Raw genomic sequence first — 26091 nt, 5'->3', positions numbered from 1 at the left:
AGCCTCCCATTGGAGGTGATGGAGGACATGCAATAAGAAAATTTGTCTTAGCTAAAAGTAAGATACATTTCCAATTGTTTCCACTCAGAATATTTTAAATGAAGGCAAAAGGAACACAGAAGGTTAAGCATAGATATCAGTATGTTAATGGATTTTAATAACAGCTGTCGTAACAGTCTATGTGCTTAATGTGCAGAAATAACTTACTCATCTACAGAATGCAATAAGTGTGTAAAAAAATGCTGACACTCACTTTTGAAATCTCCATCACCAAAAGTCAGTGGATAAACTCCAGGTTTTTCTATCTTGTATATTTCCTCTGGAAAAATGATTTTACAGTCATTTATCATATCATCTGAACCTCTGTAAATTGAAAACATAAAACAAGATTAAGGAACTATATTTTACTTAGTTTAAATACAATTCATGAATAAAACAGTTTTTGGTGAATCAATTTACTTGCCATCCAAAGGGCCCAATGTAATCAGGAGAAAATTCTTTAGTACATCGAGCTTTTCTTAAACTTGGTTAATAAATAAGCGCAGTTGCTTACCTATAACAGGTGTTCTCCTACGACAGCAGGATGCTAGTCCTCGCATGTGGGGTGACATCATCCAATGGAGCCCGGCACAGAAAAAGTCTGCTATCTGCGCGTCCACGCGAGGTCCCCCTTCAGTCTCGTAACATAGCAAAATACGAGCGAAAAATAAAACAAACTGAAGGTGAACCCAACATTGTGGAGAGGCGGGCAAGATTCCTGAGAACTAACATCCTGCTTTCCTAAGTGAACACCTGTTACAAGTAATCAACTGTGCTTTCTCCTAGGACAAGCAGGATGGTAGTCCTCACATGTGGGTGATTACAGAGCTCCAGACTGCCCCATGTAACCAAGAGGACCCACAGATGCCAAACAAGGTGCCAACGGGCAAAACACAACTACTTCCCCACAGCTGAACCCAGTCCGTTGAGGTCGAAAGACATAAAGAGCTGGAATGACTGCCTATGGGCCGCTGTGCGATCCAAATAGAAAGCGAGTGCCCGTTTGCAGTCCAAGGTGTGGCGAGCACGATCCCCTGAGTGGGAATGAGGCCTTGGAAAGAAGGTGGGGAGAACGGTGGACGGCGGACTGATTGATGTGAAAAGCAGTCACCACCTTAGGCAGAAATTTGGAATGCATATGCAGCAGCACACGATCATGGAAGAACTTCATGTAGGGAGCGTACATAACCAGGGCCTGAATCTCATTGACCCAGTGAGCAGAAGTGATTGCCACAAGGAACATAACTTTCCAAATGAGGAACTTCAGGTCACAGGACTTAAAAATGTTCGAACGGAGGCCGCATTAGCCCTGCTAGGACAATGTTGAGATCCATGGGGTAGCCGGAGGTGGAAATGGGGGCTTTAGTTGGACAAGACCCCGCATGAAGCATCCGAAGAGAGGCTGAATGGGCGCACCAGCAACATCCCGGTGGTAGGCGCTGAGTGTGCTGAGGTACACGTGGACCGAGCTGATCTGGAGGCAAGACTTGGACAAATACCAGAGGTAACCCAGCAGGTGGGGTAGTTGGCAGGAGAAAGGGTCCAGCCCATGACAATCTCACCAGATGGTGCAGGGTGCCCTGGTTCTGCAATATGAGGTCAGGCGCCGTCCTGAGCGGGATGGGCGCACGCATGAACAGGTCCCACAGGAGAGGGAACCACACCTGCCTTGGCCCGGAGGATGCCACTAGGATCATGGTCCGTCTGTCCTCTTGGAGCTTCAGCAGAGTCCTCGAGAGAAGCGTGAAGGGGGTATGCCTACAGGAGACCCTGCCCCCAGTGAAGGGAGAAGGCATCGCAGGCCTGATGGCCCTTCCCTGGTATCAGGGAGCAGAATCTGCTCACCTTGTGATTGAGAGGGGAAGCAAACAAGTCTATTCCAGCATACTCTAGCAGCGGAACAAGCCGGCCGCCACCGCAGGGTTCAGGGACCACTCATATGGCTGGAAGGACAGACTGAGGCAGTCCGCCAATGTGTTGAGGTGACCTGGCAGGTAGGTGGCCCGTAGAGATATTCCTCTGGATAAGGCCCACTCCCAGACCTGCACTGCCTCCTGGCAGAGGAGGAACGAGCCCGTACCGCCCTGCTTGTTGATGTACCACATCGCCACCTGGTTGTCCATCCTTATCAAAACGTCCTTGGATGGCAACTGGTCTTGGAAGGCTCACAGGGCATACCAGATCGCCTGAAGCTCCAGGAAGTTTATTTGACATCAAGCTTCGGCCGCAGTCCAGAGGCCCTGAGTATGTAGGCTGTCCGTGTGGGCCCCCCCACCCCTGAGGCAAGGCATCGGTGATGAGGGTTACTCGGGGCGGCACAGGCTGAAAAGGGAGCCCGTTCTCCAGATTGGGGAGGGCTTCCCACCAGACCAGGGGAGTCGTAGGGTGTCTGAGACCATGATTGGAGCCTCTAGATCCTGGGATGCCTGCTGCCACTTGGACCATAAGGTCCATTGAGGGCACCTCATATGGAGGTGGGCAAAGGGGGTCACGTGGACGAAGGCCGCCATGTGGCCCAGCAGGCGGAGCAGGAGGCGGGCTGGCACCCTTTTGCAGTTGTGAATGAGGGTGGCCAACGAGGCGAGGGAACCACCCAGTCTTTGGGCAGGAAAGCTTTTCGCTTGTGCCATGTCCAACCTGGCGCCTATGAAATCAAGCTGTGGAGATGGACAAAGGTGCGACTTGGGGAAGTTGATGACAAAACTCACCATCTGCATGGTCTCAACCATCAGGGCCAGCGCTTGCAAGGCCCCGGAGCAGGAGTTGCTCCATTGGACTGAGCGGCGCCTCAGATAGGCAGCCACTATTGAAAATGTGCCGTCCCCACCAGAAAGCGGAGGTACTTCCTGTGGCTGGGGACAATCGCAATGTGTGCGTAAGCCTCCTTCAGGTTGAGGGAGCAAAGCGAGTCTCCTCTTCGGAGGAGCGGGATCAGTGTGTCCAGGGAGACCATTTTGAATTTTTCTCTTACGAGAAAATTGTTTAACGCATTGAGGTTGAGAATGAGGCGCAAACCGCCATTCCACTTCGGAATGAGGAAGTACCTCAAGTAAAAGCCATGGCCCCACTGATCATGGGTTACCGGGTTCTACTGCGCCCGCCACAAGGAGGGCGGAGAGTTCTGATTGAAGGTCGACCTGATGGGCGTACGAACCCCTCGATGGACACGAGGGAGCGGTCCTTGGGAGTCTGCTGAAATTCAGGCGATAGCCCTGGCAGACTATGGAGAGGACCCATCGGTCCGACATGATCGCCTCCCAGTGGTGGGCAAAGCAGAGGAGCCTGCTGCCAACAGGGGGATCGACCGTCAGGGGAACTGGATTCTGGCTTGTGCCCCCTCGCCGCCAGTCAAAAGCCCATAGATGGGGCCTGCTGGGGGACTGGTTGAGTCCTCTGAGCCCGTTGTTGCTGGCCGCAACCCTTGGAACTGGTCCAAAGCTAGCGGGTATGGGCGGCTGGAGAGCCTGGCCCAGAGGGTTTCCTGGTGGAGGAGGGGCCTTCCGAGGGGCTGGCGGAGAGTTTCTGTAGAGTATCATGCTGATCCTTCAGCTGCGCCATGGCCTCTTTGACTTTGTCCCCAAACAGGTTCTCGCCTGTGCAGGGGAGATCTGCGAGCCTGCCCTGAACTTCCGGCTGGAGTCCCAAAACTCGGAGTCATGCCAGCCGCCTGGGGTCAATGCTGCCAGTGGCGAGGCGGACTGCGGTCTTGAACACATTTTAGGTGGATCTCACCTTGTGCTTACCTGCTTCAAGACCAAGTGCGGCAATGGCAGTAAGAGCCTCTGCTGCTGCTGGGGAAGGCCTTCCGCAAAGTCTTGGACCCGTTTCCAAAGGTTGCAGTTGTATTGGGTCATATACGGCTGGTAGGCAGCAATGCGAGCCACCAGGAAGGACCCTGAAACAGTTTCTTCCCTATGCCATCGAATTCCCTGTGTTCACATCCTGAAGTGGCAGAAGCTTGTGTCTGGGAACGGCTGGCTTTTTCCAGGGAAGACTCCATGACCACTGACTGGTGGAGAAGGTACCGCTTCTAAAGCCCAAGGCCTGCTCCACCAAATAGGTGACGGCCTTCCTGTTGACCAGGGACACAGACACAGAGTGTTCCCACATACGGAGGAGCAGCTCCTTAAAAATGTCGTGGATAGGAACTGCCACGTTTCTTAATGAGCATCGAGGAACTGGAGGCCCTCCAGCATCTTGTGATGGGTATCCTCCTCTGAAAGGAGCAGGAAGGGGATGGCTTCTGCCATCGCCCTTACAAAGCCCGCAAACGACAGGTCTTCGGGCAGAGAATGCCGCTAATCCGGAGGGGAAGGATCCAAGAGGGGGTCATCGGAGAACTCAGAAGATGAGTCCGTAGAGTCATCACCCCATGGGTCATAAGGACCCTCTTCCTCACTGGGGCCCGGGCACCGAGGCCGAAGGCCATGAGGACACTTGGTCTGGGCCCCAAGGGCGCCGGAGGCCATGGGGGAACAGATGGCACCGATAGAACCCCTGGCAAGGCCATGGCAAGCCGGGTGGAACCAACAGCAGTTCGGGGAATCTGGTCCCTGAGGCCTCATCCTCCTTGGAAGACCAGATGATTGGGATCGCTCCGGTGGAGGGCATCGGTGGCCATTGAAGCACTGATGACCTTTTGGGCACCAACTGCATCAGTAGAGAGCAGAGAAGGATGTCCAGATTCTCCAGCAGAGGCACAAGCATCGGTGGTGGGTCTTGGGCACCGGTGATGCTGGCAGCTCAATGCTTTGTAGTGCTTTGAGCACAGCCGATTGCACCCTGTGGTCCAACTCCTCCTGAAAGTCCTGAATGGTCAGGACTTATGGAGGTGGATGAGGTATGGCCGGCACACTCTCGGGTTCCCAAGGTGGGGTTAGCGCCCTGCACTTGAATCAGTGGGGAATGCCTCGGGCTACCAGGGGCATCAGAGGATGGGGCCTCCAGTGGCCAGTCAAAAGTGTAGGAGCCCCTAACATATCCAGAGATGGCAGAGTCACTGTCTATTTTCCGTAATAGGGAGTCTATCACTAGGATGTACAACAAAGGGGAAAGTGGGCAGCCTTGCCGCACTGTCAATATGGACATCTTTTGACTTGTAGGCATTAGCTATAAGTATGGATGTTGGATTGCGATATAATAAAGAGATATAGGAGACAATGGGTCCTAAGAATCCATATCTATTGAGTACAGAAAAAAGGTAGGGCCAAGAAACTCTGTCAAACTCTTTCTCAGAGTCAAATCCTATGGCTAGTGCCAGAATGTTATAGTGTTGACAAAAAGACATGGCCGTAATCAATTTAATATTATGTGTGTTAGCAGCTCGGCCTTTTATGAATCCTACTTGGTGTTCCGAAATTAAGGAAGGGAGAACACTACTGATTCTATTAGCGAGAATTTTTGCCAAGATCTTTAAGTCACAATTGAGAAGTGATATGGGACGGTAAGATGACGGGAGCTGAGGATCTTTTCCCAGTTTGGGGAAGACAATTATATGTGCTTGCTTGAATGTCTGTGGGAAGGAATCAGTTTTCAAAGCTTCGGTAAAGTAGGAGACTAGTGTGTCCCTTACATGTGGATCCAATAATTTGTAAAAGTCGTAAGCGAAGCCATCTGGGCCAGGGGCCTTACCAGGTTTGTTGTCCTTAATTACCTTGGCAACTTCCCAGCTCTGTATAGGCTTATTTAATAGGGAGAGCTGGAGGTCTGACACTTTTGGCAGATTTATATTCTGGAAGAAGTCCACTCTTCCATAGGCCCTACACTGATGTCATCTGAGTAAAGAATAGAATAAAACTGTCTGAATACCTCACAGATGTCATCTGGAGACATGACCGAGATGCCGTTCATTGTTTTCATACGTAAGATCAGAGTTTTTTGGTTTCTGGAGATGTTTCCCAGCCTTATTGCCATAATGAATGGGAGCCTATTTCCGCTTGTGAACGCAATGGAAATCTGCCCCAGTTATTAAAAGGTAGTCTATTCTGGAAAGGGATGTATGGGCCCTCAAAATATGCGTATAGTCTCTTAAAACAGGATGCAGGACCCTCCAGGCATCTAAAAGACCAAACTCATTATATAGATACACTACTCCTTTTTCTTGTTTCATGTGTATCAAGGGGCCTGAGGGGCTTTTATTCATAGATGGGTCCGCCACAATGTTAAAGTCACCTGCCACCAATAATATCCCTTGGGAATGTAAAGCTAGTTGGTTGAGGACATATTGGAAAAAAGGATGTGAGTAGGTGTTAGGGGCATATAAGTTACAAATAGAAATCGATTTACCATGCAATGTACCCGTAATTAGCAGAAAGCGGCCTTCATTGTCCTTGTGAATGGTATGTATTTGAAAGTCAAGTGTTTTGTGTATTAAAATAGCCACTCCCCCTTTTTTCCTGTTCGCTTCCACATAAAAACATGTTCTCACCTACTCCCTCTGTAGTTTTTTGGACTCAGGAGTCGACAAATGTGTCTCCTGTATGCAAGCGATATGGGTCTTGACTTTGTTTAAATGTTGTAGCACTTTTTTTCTCTTTATAGGGTTGCCCAGCCTGTTCACATTCCACGAAGTTGTCTTTATGCATGTGTAGATGCTATTAATTTCCTTCCCATTGCCGTAGAGGTTTCAAAACAGAATCAGTCCTCTGTCCATTTCCCAAATGCCTGCCACAGTGTCCGGCGCCGCACTGCCTGAGGTTTACAAGAACCTCCGAGGAGCCGCAAACAAGGGATAGATCCACCGAAGATATCATGACGGGCTTTTTACAGTCCCTAGTTGTAACAATGCCAAAGATCTTATTTGGAGCGCAGCACAGCAGCGTCCTTTCGGAACTCCCCGGGCGGCAGAATATATGTTAGAGTAGTCTGGCACACTGGCCCATGTATCAACATAGAATAGAGTCGATATATTTTTGCGCTTCCAGCACTGAGTCAAAATGTTTGGCTTGTCTGACGTTCCAGATTTTCAGCTTCGCTGGGAACAGTAACGCAAATTTAACTTGCCGCTTGGAAAGTTGATCACAGAGCGGTGAAAAGGTTCTGCGCTGACTGGTCACTTTTGCTGAGTAATCTTGGAAGATGCATATTTTCTGAGAATTGTAAGTGAGAGCGGAGATTTTCCGATAAGATTGCATTATACTTTGCTTGTGAGCGAAATTGAGAATTTTAGCAATAACAATCTTCGATCTGGGATCCAAATCCTTTCGTGGGCCTAGCCTGGGCACTCGCTCCACCGAAAAGGCTGGCTGCAATTCTGGAAGGCTTAAACTTTCTAGGATCCATGTTTCGAGGAACAATCCTAGATTCCATTCCTTTACTGTTTTGGGGATCCCCACAAATCTAAGATTAGATCGCCAAGACCTATTTTCAAGATCGTCCAACTTGTCGGTCTGTTCTGTGATGGTGCATTCGAGGGAGGCCATTTTAACTACAATTACAGTAGAGAGATCCTCCAAAACGGAGACTCGTCCCTCTACTTGTTCGAAATGGGAGTGAAATTCCGTAAGTGCTTCCTTAACTTCTTGTAGTTGGGTAAGTATACCTGCCAGTTTATCATCAAGTGCAGCGATCACTACTGCTTTGATTTCAGCCAGAGCAGTTTCATTAATGTTCAGTAGCTCCGCTGTGGCCTGTGGTGTTGTCGCCATCTTTGCCTCCGTGCCTCGTGGTTTTTCCTTGTCTTTTTTAACCGTCTTAGCGGGCATACCTTTAGAAGTTCTTTGCATGTAGGGTACAAACGTCATGTACCCTCAAATGTTTGCCGCTCAGATTCCAGAAAAGCTCAATTGCAGAGACTATGGTGTTAGATTTGGGGAGTGGAGCACCCGGAGCTAGAGGAGGCATGTTTTCCTCAGCTCATCATGTCACGTGACCCCAGAAAAAGCACTTTTAACTCTTTACATGAACAAAGACAGCAAGTCTGCTTATCTCAGCAATGTTATATCAAAAATCAGGCATCCAAAAATTCTGGGGTGCTTGCAGTTCCTCATTTGTCCTGATAAGCCTATCTAAGGTGGACTCTAGGTGCTTGGAATATGAAGCCTTCCCCTGCCAGCGTTGCCGCTGGGGTTTTGGGAATCTTGGTATCCCTCACATACAAATCTGGGTTTCCCCAAGGGAAAATCTCTAGAAATGGCCTTAACATGCACCCTAAGAGTCTCAAAGACCAAGAAATTGTGTCCCGGATGACAAAATACCATCACGAAAGTATTCCCGCTTCAAGGCTGGCCTGTTTAGTGGATTTCTCTAGCAAGACCTGTGTAATGTCTATGGATGGACCAAGACAGTTTGAGAGTTGAATTTAAATAGTATGATAAGCTACTTTCCCTCATTGCCACTATGTCTTTAGTAGGCAGTCAAAAATGCCACCGCTACCACATCAGCCTAAGCAAAATAAGCCACATAGTGCTATATCGCCTTTGGACATTAGAGCCTTTGTTAATATTTCAAAACCTCTGCTTATCTGAAGTAGTTTAAAAGGTAGATTCCATGGAATATCTGCAATGCAAAATATGTTCATGCACTGCCATTTAAACAATGAGAAATCATTACAGATCAAATGTGTGTTTTTTAGAAATCCTATTTTGAAAATCATATTACAGATACTTAACTATTTGTAAAATAGTACTGTCAAACATCATTGACTTTTCTTTAAATATTTTCCTTGACATAGTGGCAGTGAGGAAAAGTGGCTTATCATACTATTTAAATTCAAACTCTCAAACAGACTGTCTTGGCCCATCCACAGAAATTAAGTACTTTTGTTGAAATTGCATATTAAGCAAAGCTTAATATTAAATCTTATGACTCCTTTGTCTATTTCCTTTCAGGTATGTAGATGCACCTATTTCTTTCTATTTCATAGCAGATGAAAGGCATTTTGTATCTCATTAGGATGATCATGGCTGATTTAACTGTTCAGCATGATTATATCATAGCTAAAATCACCTGAAACAGATTGAGGAAGTGAAGTTTGTATCTGTAGAAGAAACCTTTTGATTTGGAACTTATCAGTTTTCTGGTTTTTCATTTAAATTATTTTATGTCAAAATTATTTTTAACATGAGAATTATATTAAAAAGCACAAATGATTTTGCAGTAATGAGCAAATTTTGTGGCCGCAAATGTGTAGGAAACTGGGGCTTTTGAGGGGTTTTTTTTTTTAGTATAATTTACCTGGCCAATTTTTATATTGATCTCTGATCAAGATCTTGATAACCTTGCTTGATGGGTAATATCCAGATTATGGGTGAAGTTTACAGCTATGATTCAATATCATGATTTATTAGGCTCTTTCTAGAAGTATTTCAGCTGCTTTTCTGCTTTCTTTTTAAAGAAGGAGCTTCCATTGCACAGTAACCATGCATTAAAAAAATCAAAATATAATACAAACAGGACTGTAAAACTTGACGGTAATAGGTACATAAATCACACTATTTTAAATAACGAGTCAACAAATATTTAAAAAGTAACACAAACACACAAATGTGACAGCAGAAAAATACCATGTGGCCTACCCTGCCCATCCGATCAACTAATTTAACTTACAACTCCCTCAGAGATCCCCCATGTTTATCCCATGCTTTCTTGAAATCAGATACTGTCTGCACCACCTCCATGCGGAGGCCATTCCATGCATCCACCATCATCTCTGTAAAGAAATATTTTCTTAAATTACTTCTGCATCTATCCCCCTTTCACCCTCATCCCATGACCCCTTGTTCTAAAGCCTCCTTTTCTTTGAAAGGGGCTCATTTCCTGTGCATGGAAATCTTGGAGGTATTTAAAAATCTCTATATTTCATCTCCATTATCCTGCCTTTTGTCTAAGGTATCCATGTCCCATATTCTCTAGAATAAAGATCACTAACCATTTAAGTACCCACCCTCTGGACTGACTCCAACTGGTTTATATCCTTTTAAAGGTGCAGTCTCCAGAACTGCATCGTTTTCAAAATGAGGTCTCATCAGGGACTTATACAGTAGTTCAAATCAATATTCTGGAGCTGATCAAGATTGACTAGTTCATGGTAATACCCAAGAGGCCAAGATAATTTTCTGTTCATTACTGCTCACTTGTATTTATTGTTTTATTTTTTTTATAATCTGTTTCTTTTAAATAATTTTGAACAAGGACAAACACATCTTTGTTCTTTGGTGGCCATGCTGAAGAGTAAAACAAACTCTCATTTAAGTACTGCTAACAAGACAAGGAGAGAAAGAGGATGAATAATTTAGGTGTGAAAGCTAGCCCAAATTCTTACACAGTGGCTATAAAAAGTCTACACACCCTTCCAAAATGTTCGCTTTTTGTTACTTTATAGTCTGGAAGTAAAATATATGGAACAAATATTTATTTATTTTATTTATTTATTTACATTCTTTTAATATACCGATGCTCATGACCATGTCTTATCGTACCGGTTTACATCAAAACCAGGGGAAAACCATAAAATATAAGAATGAAAGTTACAATGAACAGGAAGAGTAATTCAGGACAATTGAAAGTAGACGAAATTCGATTAAGATAACGCTTTTGAAGGAAATGCGAACAGGTAACTATAAACAATTGTTTTGCAAGGAAGTTAATTTAGCGGAATTGTTTTGCAAGGAAATTTAGCGGAAATTTAGTGGAATTTAAGGGAATTTAAGGAAATTTTAAGGAAATTTTAAGGAAATTTAGCAGAATTGTTTTGCAAGGAAGTTAATTTATTATTAAAATACTGTTTTAATATATCATACATTCAACTCCAAAATTGCCAAGTGAAAAAATCAATTCCAGAATTTTGGAGAAAATGAAGTAGAAATAAGAACATGGAACAGCTTGGTGGGATAATTGTTCAGCCCCGTGGATTTCTGTAGGACTCCTAAATACTTAAAAGCTCTGGTGTAACCAGTCACTTTCAAAAGCACACACCAAATGAATTGGCCCCACCTGTGTTAAATGATGTGGCGAAGTAGCCTAGTTGTTAAGAGCAGTAGGCTGTGAACCAGGAAAGCCAGAGTTCAAATTCTGCTGCCACTCCTTGTGACCTGGGCAAACCATTTTTCCCTCCATTGCCTAAGGTAGAAACCTAGGGCCCTGTTTAGTGTTTACAGGGACAACAACTTTAAAATGCAGGTGCCTACACACATGCGCGTACTTATCCTGGAATTTTAAATAATCCATGGAATTGCATGCTATATGTATGTATGCTCCTAATTTTAAGCAGCTTCATGGGCAAACGTAAATTGCATATCTTCTTTAAGAATTTGTTGGCTTTAACGTGCACATGCAAGCACACTTTAAAACATGCTGACTTGAAGGAAATAGCCAGTTTGATCAATGAGTCCACCAGTTTGCCCAGCCTACCTCTACGTCATCCAGATCCCTCTTCAGCCTGTACTTCCGCCTGTTTACTCAGACCCCCTCACCCAGTGGTTTTTGGTCTAAAATGAGTTTTCTTCAGACACGGCTCATTAAGAGCAGAAGTAAATATGCATGGCTAACAGTTTGCCGCACGCTGTAGCTACCAGATGTAAAATCCAGATTTAAGTTAGTAAAGCTTGAGTTCACCCCAGAAAGTCCCCGACATGCCGATTCCATCCCTTTTTCCCGCACATTTGGTTGCTTGTGCACGCACTTAATTGGGCCATTTTAAAATATGAGTTGTTCGTACTCAGCCCAGATACTTGGATATATCAACCGTTTAACGGGAGCAACTCAAAATTCATCCCTAAGCAATTTAATATCTTTATTATACTACAAAAGCTTTTACAGTTTGGTGACATTTGAGGAAAATGATATTTGTTACATACAGACACAGCTTTTTTTTATGTACATTGATCAAGAGAAAAACACCAAAAATGTTAAGTGTTTACTAATGAATAGTCCCTTGCTTAAGGGCAGTGCAGTACAGTAAACACAGGCGTGATTTCTACCATCCATATCATGGAGAATGTGTGAATCTCTTGTGGCATATTCAAGACAGCTGCACATGAGATTTGCAATTGCAAGAATAGGAAAGCCAGTATAGCTCAGAAAAAAATGTCACCAGAGGAGTTTAGTCTAATAAACATTCTTCAGAATAGACATGTTTAGAGTTAGCTTTGTTATGCCAGTTAAGTTATCATGGAGAAAATATAAAATATTTATATAAACTGCATCACATTAGCATTCACTGACCTCAGCAACAAAAGGATCAATTTTAATACTTTTGAGTATTATAAAAAAAAAATTTACACAGAACCACAATTCTAAAGTCCTGTTTAAAAAATAAATTTATAGGTCATTCTTTCGTTCTTGAAAGAAGATATCAACTGAAGGAAATAAAGCAACAAGAAGCATCTCTTCTAGACAACCAAATAGAGATATCACTCTACAATGATTGTCCCTCAGAGAAGAGCAGGGGCCCTGAAAATCATGCTGCAAACTGCATGAAATGCTATATCTCCAGAATGGGCTGTACTAGCATCCAAAATCTAGACAACCTCCTGTATCGATAAAACTGGAAGGTCAAAAGCTTAGGCTTAAGTTCCTAGCCTCTAAGACAACCATTTGTGAGTTTCCAAGGACTTGCAGGTAGATCAAGAGAGAGCGCATCACTGAAGTCACTCGAGAGAAAATCAAAAGTACAAAGCAAGATGGTATATCAGCTTATAAAGGAAACTACACATACAAAATCACACATGTATTAAAGATGGAAAACATGCATGAAGGCAGTAAATCAGACTTATGAGATCACCATGTCTGTTTGAGTATGTCCCCACCCTAATAACTTTTCTGAATATCAGGGGGATCCAAGAGGACCTTGACTGGAGTGTTTTGTTTTTCAGATCCATATATACTGTATGTGCGTGTATAACCCGGAAAGTAAGCTCCACTGGGTCTGTATGGAAAGTTCTAGTTAAATGAGTAAGCAAGTTCCTTGAATGGCTGCATTTGAATTTCTAATCATGATGCATCTTAAGTTAATCAGGAAAATAAAGGACAGTCCTATCTTGAGGCTTCTACCTGGGAGAAAACTCTCCATGCCTCTATTTTTCAAGAGAAAAGTCCTGCTGTAGAACACATTTGTCATACTAACGAAACTGAAACTGAAGTTCTGTTTCCAATGGAAAGTTCTGTCCCCAAGACCCACCAACAGTCAAAAGGAGGCCCATTTTCTATTCAGGTCATTTGCTTTAAAGATTGTGCTTCTGCAAGTCTGCTGACAACCAAGTAAGATGGTGAAACTGCTTCTGATATCAAGTCCTGGTACTTCCACAGACTGCTTACTAATTCAGAAAAAGTTAAAAAGTAACTTGTAGAAATCAGTGTTCTTCTGTTCCTTGCTTCCTCTCTTATTTACTTTTATAATCCCAAATTGTCACCTAGGGCTGTATATGAAAAAGCTTTAGACTTAAGGATATATGACCTACTGACTTGTCATCCAGCTAGGCTTCGGACAGGTTCAATGCTAAGTGCATCAGTACCTTCCACATTGCTCCCTGTTATTCTGTACAGATACAGCCTATACTGGAATTTTTTTTTATTTAATGAGTCAACAGTCTTCAGTGCTAATAGTTTGACATTGATTCACTTTTTTATGTTCTCTATATACCCTGTTGATTTCTGTTAATGGTAGTTATGATTCTTTCATCTTTTGTAAGATATATCATTTACTTCAAAGACAGCACAGAGAAGACATTTATAATTTGCACAACACTTTTCTTTCCTTAAGCAAATTCCATAGAATGTGTCAGGGAGGAGGGCAAAAACATACACAACCCACAAATGTAGGAGTGCGTGGAACTTCTGTCATATCCAGACCAAGCATCGAGGGGCTGTGCTGCTTTCAGCTCTTACTGTAAGTCTTAGGAGCTCTTGCTCAGACTGAAAATGGGAGATTAAAACTTAGCTTGTGCCAATACTCAGACTGAGATGTCAAAGTGGCCAAGGACCTATTTGGTGAGGCCTGGCCACCAGCACAACCATGGTCTGGCTCCTGAGCCGTATGTCAAGCCTCGGAGGCCTGCTGCTTGGAGCTGGCGTTAAGTTCAGAGGTATGGAAGGCACACAGCTTGTCCTTCTGGGACAAAATCACTAAGTGGCATCCTGGAGCAGATTTCACAGCCAACAGCATAATTGTCCTTCCTGCCCAATCTAATGGTAAATACTAACTGCAATGTTATGGCTTATTTCCTTATTTATGATATGCAACTTATTTATGATATGCAATGCTTGACTCTAACAAATTTTTGTTAACTATTTGTTAACTATCAAGCTAGGTTGAGAGAACACTGCCCAAATCTCATCTTGGAGTGAGTTTCCTCACTCTGAAGGCCATCTGATCTTCACAAGAGACCACTGTTCTGTTCGTACATGTCACATAGAATATCAAAGTGGCCCCTAACTCCCTACACTCATACCTAAACCCCACCTCGAGTTACTAGGTGGGCCTACCATAGGGATACAAATACCTACCTCTGGGGATGACATTATGGTCAGTCTCTCTCTCTCCCTCCCTCCCCCCCCCCCCCCCCCCCGCCCGGGCCCTTCAATTCTCCTCAAATAGGCCTTACAGGAGACATCACTAAAGGCAATGAAACCTTATTACACAGTCTCGGCAGCTATCGCACAGCCTAACGCAATTCAAACAGGTGTAGTTAAAATCAGCGTTATGGCTGTGCAATAGCTCTTCGCAGACAGGCTAACCCAGTCCACCCCTAACTCCTCCTATTTTCTGAATTTGCATCGCACCATACGATATGGTGCTATCGCATGCGTTAAACACGTTTTCGCATGCGGTAAGGGCCTATCGCATGAGTTAACGGGGCTTTTCACATGCGATAAACCCTTAACGTATGCAAAAACGCCTTATCGCATTTTGATAAATGACCCCCAAAGTTTGTTAACTATCATCTGTATACCCATCCAAGTTCAGCATTCACCCTGTTTAATGTATTTCCCTTCTGTCACACGTTACATGTAAACCGATATGATGTTTTGACAAATACAGTTATAAAAAACTTTAAATAAGGCAGACAGAGCACACTTTTTGATAGTCATGAGGGATATCTTTTGGCATACTTGTGATAGAATTTGAAGTTGCTGGTCTACTTCTCTGACATGGTAAGAAAAAGATTTAAAAAAAAAATCTGACAGAGAAAAGACACCTGCAAGAGACAAAAAACCCCCAGCTAACTGCCTAACATCCTGTTTTCCCACTGAGTCAGAGATAAGGGTGGGAATGTGTTGATTTGGCAGAATATTTAAAAAGGGGGGAAACAAAAGGGCCCAACTAAGGACCTAAGAGTTAAATAAAGATTCTGGATGAGGCCAAGAGGAAATTTATCATAAATGCTAAAGAAAAAGTTGCAGAGCCTGCTGGAATAAGACCTATGCCTGGGCAATGCAGACTTGTAAGCATTTACCAGTAAGCTCTGGAAACAGCATTCTGCATGGTGCCACGTCACACACCTATGTGACTTTTCTTGTTATCAAAGAACAGTAATGAGGCTCCACAGCTATAATGTTAAACCTAGTCCACAAGAGCATGGTTTTATATGTTTTTCAATACTGATTTAATTGTGTGGTCTGACATATTTCCCTTTTTAAGTGTCATAACTGATTTGAAAGAGACAAGAGGCGGGTGGCACCAGACTAACACGCCTCTCTCCCTGAAAATTTTCTTAGCCAATTTGAATGTTCCATTTTAAAAAATGTTTTGAACATTTGTAAAATAGTATTAATCCTGGGTTCTGTGTCAAGAGAAGGTATTTTATTTCAATGTTATATGTTTCCATTCCATTTATCTGTGGAATTATTCTTTGGTGCCAAAAACATTTTTACAAGGTGACAAGGTCTTTTCAGATTATAAGACGTTTATATAGCCACTTAGTTTAACTTTAATTGTTGCTTACTGCAGTCTGCTGATGTTGGTCCAGAAGAAAATACTCAAGTATAGGGAATCATCAGTATTAAAACCCTCAAAACCAAAAGGTAAGTTATGGTCCACTGATAATTATCAACAGAACTCTGTAACAAGTAGATTATGAACACTGCCTGCACTATATCCCAAAGTACAGATAGAAGAAAGAAAAGCAAAAAAGTAAAAAAAAATGGCAGCACCATAGGATCCCTTCTATTCTATTTCTAATTTGGAAAATGAATTGATACTTTAGAATTGTATTACTAAGGCATGCTGAGTTAATGTATACACAATGAAAAGAACAGTGAGTGTAGAAGAGCTTAATAGTAATGCAAGATGTTTCTAACAGTTTGCTAAAGCAACAATGTTTTCAAAACCATCAACAAGATTCTTACCCCAGTAACACATTTGCATAAACTTCTTTGTTTGTTCTTGAGATTTCCTTCAGCAAGGTGATTTCTGCATCAAACCAGAACCCTCGTTCCTCAGGAGTCTCTACATTATAATTAACCATTACCACGTCGCCCACTTTGAGTTCATGCCACTTTAAAATAGTCCTTGCTCGTGGTCGCAGGTTACTGGAATGCATTTCTACTAGACCATTCTCTGGATAACTGTGAAAAAATAAACAGGGTTATTATAATTCCTAGTTCCAAGGTGGTGGTGCCATGAAATGAAGCAGAGGTAAACAGCACATGCACATTTGCTTGGAGAATTAAAGAAAAAGCATCAAGATGAACTAAAAATAAAGCATAATTGATAAGGAAGAATAATCAGTTTAAAGAAATGTGGCAAGAAACGTACGAGCTATTAAAATGTTCATTTCGAGGTCCTTATGCAAAAACATTTGGTCAGCTAATTCAGAAGTTAGCTGGCTAAATTTTATTCGCTTAAATAAACTAGGTGAATAAAATTTAGCCAGATAAGTTAGGGGCATCCTGGGGGACGTAACTTGGAGGAGTTGAGTTAGCTGGCTAAGTTAACTGGTTAACTCCAATATTCAGTTAGCTAGATGATTTGGTCGGCTAAGTCTGGTCAGGCCAAAGAACTACCTTAAATTTATCTGGCTAACTTTAAGGTAGTTGGCTATATTCAGTAGTGTGGTTGCACTATTGAATATACCTCCAAAGTTAGAAGATAAATTTATCCAGCTATCTGGCTGTGTCTGAATATGGAACTCTCTGATATTTATCAACAGAACTCTGTAATAAGTAGATTATGAACATTGCCTGCACTATATCCCAAAATGCAGATAGAAGAAAGAAAAGCAAAAAAGTCAAAGCTTAATAGAACAGCATACATTTTCATTCTCTTCAGCATTAACACCACATATACTTAAATAATGAGATATACCATGTAACATTACCAGTGCCATGCTGTCTTTATCCATATTAACACTGCCATGCTGGGCAGCTCAAGGCTCTCTGTGTATACCAGTAGAAAGTGAAGGAGCTAGTTAGTGTAGGGAACTCTCTTCCCCTTTCCTCCCCACTCCCACCCCCCAAAAAATAAAATAAAAATGGGTATCCATGCCCAAAAACTACAGCCCACTTTCCCACCTCCCTGGCAACAATTCTAAGGACCTATGTGCCCAAACATTTTCCCGTCCTGATAATACAAATTTCGGGCCTCTGTGCCCCCAAAAAACAACCCCTATCTATACCCCTCCCTATGACACCCAAACTGGGGCTCTGGATCCCAGTGAACCTCAAATTTAAAAAACAAACAAACAAAAAAATAAAACGCATCAGGAATCTTTACTGACAGATTTCTTCCTATCAGCAGCGGCATCATACGCAAAAAGGTGCCACTGATAGTGACCCACATATCAAATCATGTGTTCCAGGGGAGGAGGGTGTCTTGGGGATAAAAAAAAACAGGTACCAATCAAAATCTTTAGGCGTCAAATATCATGCACAATTTTTGTACAGAACCACCATAAGGCCCATCTAGTCTACTCAATTTACTTTCTAATACCATAGATCCCAGTTGATTTCTGCCTTTCTTTTAAATTTGCTTGCAACTAAGGATATTCTATGCTTATCCAAGACGTTCTTAAATTCTGTTACTGTTTTTGCCTTCACTTTGAGGATTGTGAATCGTCTGGGGAGAGGGAAAAAACTTATTGTACCTGAATGTAACTTCAGCTACCAAGGAAAAGATTGTCAGCTAAGCACACAATAAATATTCCATGTATCCACCACCCTTTTCCGTGAAGAAACATTTCCTTATGTTATTCTCGAGTTTACCCGTTTTGTTCTTTTATCAGGACCTCTTATTCTAGAACTTCCTTTCCATTGAAAAAGCTAAATTGCTTATCTGCACCAGGAGTTCTCTTCAGACAGCAGGATAAATCAGCCACACAAGCCGACAGTGCAGAGACTGAAAGCTCTCTCAGAGCTCAGAAAAACCTCTTTCTGAGCATGCAGGGACCTTATCGCACAGCCGCCCATTATGCAAGCATCCTCAGTCTTCACAGCAAGCAAAGCTTCGGCCCCAAAAAAAAGGGCTGAGAGGGATTGTGTGGCTAATTTATCCTGCTGTCTATGGAGAACCTCTCTTACCAAAACCTAGCTTTCTCCAAGGATAAGCAGAATAATATTAGCCATACAAGTAGAGACTCGCAAGCTAAGAATTGCATATGATTAGTCTGTTATTTTTGCTTGTCAGATGAAGACCATTGCAATTCATTCATATTGCCCACAGATGCAGGGTTGAAAACAATTAAATAAGCTTAGAAAAACTGTTTGTCCAAAGCAGCTGTCTTGATGCAAAACAGACTCTAGGCAATAATGAGCAGCAAAACTATGACAGAAGACTATGCATTAGTTTGCAGATATCTTCTATGGAAGTAGAGTGTAGATGTGCTAAAAGAACTGCTGTAACCCTGACTTCATGGGCCTTTACTTTGAAGATGTAGTTCTGCTTGGTTGTAGCAGTAAATGATGCAGAGATCAAAGTAGAACGAATTGTCTTTGTAAATGAAAACCTCAATTTGATTAGATTTAAAGAAAAGAATCGTTGGGAGGACTTTCTGTGGGATTATAAAGAGTAAAGCTCTTCTGCAGTCCATTGAATGAAGAACCCGCTTACCCTTATACATGCGCGGTCTTGGAAAGAATGTTGGCAACACAATGGATTGATTCAAATGAAATGGAGAGATCACATTTGGGTGAAATTTAGGATGAGTTTTTAAAACTATGTTTTGAAAGCAAAGTTGTTTACCCGTAACATGTGTTCTCCATAAACAGGGCAAATCAGCCACAAAAGTGGGTGATGTCATACGCTGGTGCCAAGATGGAAACGCTTTCTAAGAGCTCAGAAAAACTAAGAAGATTCTTCTGAGCCTGCATGGGATCATCAGTCTTTATAGCAAGCTAACCTTCAACTGTGCAAGGAAGGAGGGTGGCATCGTGTGGTTGATTTTTCCAGTTGTCTATGGAGAATTTCTGTTACAGAAAAGCAACTTTACTTTTTACGGGACAAGCACATGCAACCTGTACTTTGATAGAGGCTGGAGGAAGAGTTGAAGGAATTAGTTAAATAAACTTTTTAGAATTGCTTGGTCAAAACTGTTATCTTGACACAAAGAATATTATAGGCAGTAATAAGCAATGAAGATGTGGATAAAAAACCATGTAGCAGCTTTACAGATTTATTCTGTGTAAGCAGAGCAAAGATAGGCTAAGGATGCTTCTGTAGCAATGACCTGATGAGTTTTTATCTTGCTTTGAAGTTGATGCCCTAACTGATTATAACAATAAGAAAAGCAATCAGAAATCCATGTTGAACAAGTTTGTTTTATAACTGAAAATCCTTATTTGAAGGGTTGAAGGTGAATAGTTGACTTTTTGGTAAGACTTTGATCTCTCAAAATAGAATAAAGCTCTCCTGCGATATATGGAATGAAGAGTTTGTTCATCTTTATTGGCAGGTGATCTCAGGAAAAAAACATATTGGCAACACAATCGACTAACTCAAGTAAAACTGAGAGACCACTTCTGGTAGAAATTTAAGATGAGTTCTGAAAACTACTGTTGTTGAAAATTTAGGTACACGGAGAGTAAGAAACAGAAAGTTTGCTTACCATAAAAGGAGTTCTCCAAGGACAGCAGGATGAATTAGCCATGACACTTGGGTGATGTCAAGCGATGTCGCCAAACGGAGCCTTCTCTTCTAACTCATAGAACCTTTTGCTCTACTGAGCATGTATAGGAGCTCCCAGGTGCGTGCTGCCTCATGAACCTCTCAGCTGATTGTAGAACATGGCTTTAGCTCAGTGGTCAACTCTCCAGGGAGAAAGGCAGATGTTAAAAGCATGACATGTTTCCCACCCACATACTGAGAGTAGACTGCTGGGTGAACACGCTGTGTAAAACTGCTTCCCCAAAGTTACTGTGACTTCTTGAAAGATTATCCAGACACTAGTGGAATGTGAATGTGTGAACTGATTATCAGGTTGCAGCTTTGCAAATGATATCAATCAGCCACTGAGGTAGCCAAGATTCTCACATGATGAGCCTTGACAGAGTCTGTGATCAGGAGGCCAGCAGAGCATAGCAATGTGTGATATAGTCCGCTAGCCAGTTGGATAATGTGCATGTGGCAACCACTATGGCTTTGTGTGTTAGGATCAAAAGAGATAAAGAGTTGAGAAGCCTGACAATATGGTTGAGTTCTCTCTAGATTGTAAGCTAAGGCACTTTTGCTGTCCAGCAAAAGCTGAAACAACTTTCAGCAGATACAGGGTGAATGGAGAGCACCACATCACTATGGAAAAACTGCATGTATGGTGACTAACGAATAAATGCCTGAAGCTTATTAACTTTTCTAGCTTTGATGCCAACTAGGAACACTACTTTCCAGATGAGGAATAAGGAAGCCAACTCTAATGTTCATAAGGCAGCTTCAGGAGTTGTGCCATCAAGATCCCATGGCACTAGTGGTTTGGCGACCAGAGGACTCATATGCTGTAAGCCTTTCAAGAACTTTTGATACTAAAAGATATACTGGATAATGACAGCAATGAGATTAGCAAGTAATCAAGATCCATGCAGACAAGTTGAGAGAGGAAAGGTTTGGATGACACAGAAGACCCTCCTTCTGAGTTAAAGTTGGATCGGATCCCAGAGGGATCAATGGGCTGGCTGACAGATGAGGTAAGAGAATCACACTTGTCTGGGCCATACTGGAGCAATGAAGATCAAGAGTGCCCGATCCTTGAGGGCTTTCTGCTCTGTTCTGGTCACCAACAGAAATGGTGGAAAAGCGTACAGTAGATCTGCATCCTGTTTCAGCAGAAAAGCATCCAGAATGTACTTGAACTTCCTTCAAAGAATGGAACAGATACTTTCCCTGTTATCTTCTGTTGTGAACCTATCTACTGACAGGCACCCCAGAGTTTGTCACTGTTTGAGCTAGAAATTACTTGTGGAGATGAAACACTTCACTGAGGCAATCTGCTAACATGTTGGAGAACTGGAGAAGATAGGTAAATTGCAGGAAGGCTTTATGGCTGCAAGCCCACTCCCATATCTATAGGGATTCCTGGCACAGTGTCCATGACACTGTGCTCCCTTACTTGACAATGCAGATTACCACCACATGGTTATTGGTTTGGATCAGAATTATTTTTCCCTGAAGGAGATATGAAAAACTCAATGCACATCCAATTGCTCATAGCTCCAGAAGACTGATTTGAAACAGATATTCTGTGATGATCAGGTTCCTGGTGGATGCATTTATTGCTAGAGTTACTTGATGAAGTAGAAATCAAAGGGGAGCTCCCATCTCTAGGGTGTCTGGGTCTAGCCACTACTGGAGAGACCTCTTCATTTTTGCTCTGACCTTCACTGAGAACAAGGGCTGAAGCAAATGATCCCACTGAGTATGGAGGCCCCAGTGGAAAATCCACATATTGAAGTGGGTCATGGGTACCACATGTACCACTGCTGCCATGTGACCCAGGACGATCAACATTTCCCTGGTTGGGAGTTGGTCCCTCTGCAGAATGCTCCGGATCAAAGTTCAAAGGTAGCACACTGCCAAAGGAAGAAATGCTCTCTCATCCAGAGAGTCTATCCATGCCCCTATAAACTTGATTCTTTGGGTAGGGACACAGTTTGATTTGGCGAAGTCTACAATGAACTTCAGTGACTGAAGCATCTGGATCGTCTTCTGCAGAGAATCTAATACTCCTGCTTGGGAAGGTCCCCCCACTAGCCAATAATCCAAGCAGGAGAAGACAAATCCCCTGATGATGAAGGTGTGCTGCTACTACTACTGCTGCTAGGCATTTGGTGAACAGCCTCAGGACTGCCAAGAACCCGAAAGGGAAAACCTTATATTGTTAGCAAGAGGCATGAACGCACACAGAACTTTCAAATCCAGGACACACATCCTATCTCCTGCTCTAATGAAGGGTATGATGGTGTGGCGGGAGTTCATTTTGATCTTCTCCCATAACAAGCTTTTATTCAGACTTCATAAAGACTGCATGGGTCTCAATACACCCAGCTTCTTGGAGATAAGGAAATAGTAGGAGTAGAACCCTGCAATGATGTGTGGCAAGGACAGGTTCAATTGCTCATTGGCTGAGAAGCAATTATACCTTGAGGCAGAGGTGGGTTGAATGAGTCAGATTTGGATTAAAGATTGAAAAACAGTGCAGTAATGAAGGGTGGGAGAAGCACAAATGGTAACCAGACCCCACAATTTTAAGGACTCAATGGACCTTGGTGATCTTCCACCACTCTTCCAAGTAAAAATGATTTCTCCCCTCTACCAGAACAGGCGAGGCTTGGAGTCCATCAAAAGATAGGCCCAGGTTTGGGCAGAGCTTGTTGTAGCATCTTCAGCTGATGTCTTTCTCTCTGACATCTGCGAGCCAGAAGCTGCTGTTGTGGAAGGGCAGGTGGTGCACAATTCCACTGGATTTGGCAGAAGAGGAGTCTCTGGAAGCAGGAGTGCTGAAAAGTGAAGAAAGTATGCCTAGAAGACGACATATGATCATATCCCATCAAGAGGGACTGGACAGCGATATGGTGCTCCTTAATTTGGGCAACTGATTCTCTGATCTGATCTCCAAAGAGGTCCTCTCGGAACAGGGAACGTCATCCAACTGGTCATCAATGCCCTCACATAAACTGCTGGCTCTCAACCAAGCCATTTGGCATGCTCTAATGGTCGCTGTAAGAGATCAGGCTGAGGTATCAAAAGGTTCATATATGGAGTGGAGAAGATAATACACTTTTCGGTGTCCTGAAGAGCCTGCCAACAGTCTGCCTGTACTTCATCCAGCGACTAAGCAAGGGTTTCAGTTTCTTGACACGGTTGTGCAAGTATTCTACCATGTAGAATTGGTGAGCCGTGATGCAGGCATTGAGCATCAAGCTCTGAAAAACCTTCCCAAAGGTATCCAACAGTCTAGGGGGTCTTTGCCCATTTCAGTGATGATTCCACTACTACAGATTGGTGTGGTAGCTGGACTACCCCAAATCCAGGGGTTTGCTGATTCTATATTTAAGGTCCAGTTTTCTGGCTATTAGTTAATGAGATGTACTAAAAATATATTTTTGAGATAAGTACATTGGTTTTATTTGCAAACTTAAAAGGTTATTTTAAAAAAAAAAAAAGCTATTTAATATATTGCACACCAATAATTATATACATATGAGCTAGCAACATCAGTTGTCTTTTGAGCTAGTTACGATATATACAGCCCTACAATATGATGGTCTTGTTCAATGAGAATTCCATTCTCTATTGTGCTACACTGGTTCAATTTATTTTTTTGTAGTAATTGGTTCACATTGCTCGCTAATATCAAGATTGTTATATATATTTTCGGAGGGGTGTATTTGTATTTTGTGATAGATTTTTCTCCTACTAATGGACTACATTAGTAGGGCAACCTTAAAGTCTCTACATTTCATACAGGGGGACAGCATTAAGATGTTTTTATAGCCCAATTTCCTTTCAAAAGAAAAGAGGAAGCACTAATGGAGAAGATGCATCCAGTTTCTTACTTGCACAAGTTCAGTCAAGGATTGTTTTTATGTTCCGGTGTATCCAAGCCCCCAATAAAATGGAATAGCTCAAACTACCCTACATACTTGTTTGCTCCTGTACTTAGAAATACACAGAAGTAATCCAGTTTTTTTTCTACAAGATATGTACTTCTTGAAAGCTAATGGAAATATGAGTCTGTACATGTCCTGGTCTCAAGACATCACTTACAACTTTGACTGGTGATTTTCCATTCTACAATTTTTGGGTTTTTTTTTTTTTCAAACGAGACTCATCATTTTTTATTTGTTTGCTGAAAACTCCAGTGCAATACTGTAAGATTTGAATTCTCACTTGCAAATATCTCACTGGTTTTCTCATTTACATCCCATCTTCATTAGTTTAGTCAACAATTTATTGTTTCACTGGCTTAAATTTACAGCTTCCATTTCTAAATGTTCCATTTACTGGGTGAGATTTTCATTTGTTTGATGCATACATAAATAAGAGAGAAGGTAAGTCCAGCTGATGAACATAAGTAAGTATCAAAAGGAAAGTACCATCAATGTTGCTTTTTCAAGATTTAAATACTTTATTGGCTTACCTGGAATCTATCTTTTTTAAACCGTTTTTATTTTTGATTTGCTAGTATCTGACTAACAAAAGTCTTTTGGAGTCATTTCCTGTTTTCCTTGTGAATCCGTGTTATAAGTGTTGTTGGGTAAAGTGATATAATGCTATATGGAGTTCATATATATGTGCTCTCTGGCTCCACTGGGGAAGTCTTCTGTAAAATAAAAGGATCAGAGTCTGTGGATGGCAGCAAATGCCAGCTGCGTGTGCCACCAGGGACTAGATTATTTTCAAGGGTTGGTGCATGGCAAAGGTTCAGAATCAGCTAAAGGAAGGCAGTGAGTGCTATGTCTGTTTAATGAAGTAGTGGGCATGGCAGGCGATTGGGGGAGGACCAGAAGAGCACAGATAGCAAAAGATTGAAATAGCCTGGGACTAAGGAGTGACAGCACTATAATGAGCTAAGGGAGTGAAGGATTTGATAGTAGCAGCAATAGGATGAGGTGGGGAGGAGCTGCTGAGCAGTAGCATTAGGTAGGGTAGGGAAAGATGGACCTGAGGAGTGATGGCTGTACCTCAGGGATGGGGAGAAGAAAGAATGACTGCAGTGATGGCTAGACATATGAAGGGGAGCTAGGGAAGGGGGAGTGGTGGCTGTAGGAAATTGGTAGCATGACCAGCTATTTATATTATTATTTACAGATTTATTTATTTTTTTACCACCTATTAAGAAAACTGTGCTAAGCTGTTAACCAGTTACTATAATTGCCACAAGATTAAAATGAATACTATAACAAAAGTAGCAGACTATAATCTGACAGCAGAGGGAGTTTATGTGAGTTGCTCCTGAATTCCTGCAGGGGCTATAGTACAGTAAGTAAAAGCGAAAGATGAAAGAGAAAAAAAAAAAAACAGGTTGATACAAAACAAATTAGGATTTAATGTTGCTGCTTGAGGAACATTCTTTGTTGAAACTTTTCTAGACTTCGTGAGCATTCAATAAAAGCCATTCCCAGTTTACCAGTCTCTATATGGTGTTTTCACTAGAGCGCTAGTCTGAGCAAGGCTGCTAGCAGGTCCAACACTGTAAATAGAATATAGTGTAATACAAATGGATTACATTAGCAGCCACAATGCTTTTAATGAAAACTGCAAAGGAAACAGTATTCTGATGTCACTGAAAGAACATATTGGGGTATATCCTGGCACCAGCACAGAAGTGTTCTAGATGGCTGTGCATGTCATTATCCCAGGGTTTGGAAACAAAAGTAGTCACTTTTAAAAACTGCCCTTTCATAGGATTTTTTTCCCAGGAGGATTTAACTGGATAAATGCACTTCATACACTATCACGAAAAGCATTCTTGCCCTAAATAATTTAACTTTTTATGTTAGATTTAATGTGCTGAATATCCACGCTTCATCAGGCAAGCCCTTTCAAGGGCCAAACCATAAGACAGAATTGAGTCGGATCCTCGTGAAGGACCGGACCTAGCTGGAGCAGGTATATAAACAGTTTTAAATAAATAAATACCTAGTATGACAGCCAGCCGGTGCCATTTTAGAGATAGCATCAGGTCCAGA

General features: G+C 42.4%; 1 protein-coding gene across 4 annotated transcripts in view; it reads right to left on the bottom strand.

Annotated features, from left to right (window-relative positions):
• UHRF2 (ubiquitin like with PHD and ring finger domains 2) overlaps positions 1-26091 on the bottom strand; it is a 419355-nt gene that overhangs the window by 164171 nt on the left and 229093 nt on the right. For all 4 annotated transcript variants that reach the window (XM_029614091.1, XM_029614082.1, XM_029614073.1 and 1 more), the window contains 2 exons: positions 16324-16542; positions 254-363 (listed from right to left, as the gene is read on the bottom strand). In XM_029614091.1, the coding sequence (XP_029469951.1) occupies positions 254-363; positions 16324-16542 (329 nt within the window). The remainder of the gene's footprint in view (positions 1-253; positions 364-16323; positions 16543-26091) is intronic.

The sequence above is a fragment of the Rhinatrema bivittatum genome, chromosome 1, assembly GCF_901001135.1.
Source record: "Rhinatrema bivittatum chromosome 1, aRhiBiv1.1, whole genome shotgun sequence".
NCBI classification, from domain to species: domain Eukaryota; kingdom Metazoa; phylum Chordata; class Amphibia; order Gymnophiona; family Rhinatrematidae; genus Rhinatrema; species Rhinatrema bivittatum.
Note: the sequence above shows the minus strand (reverse complement) of the source record. Positions and strands in the feature narration are given on the sequence as shown.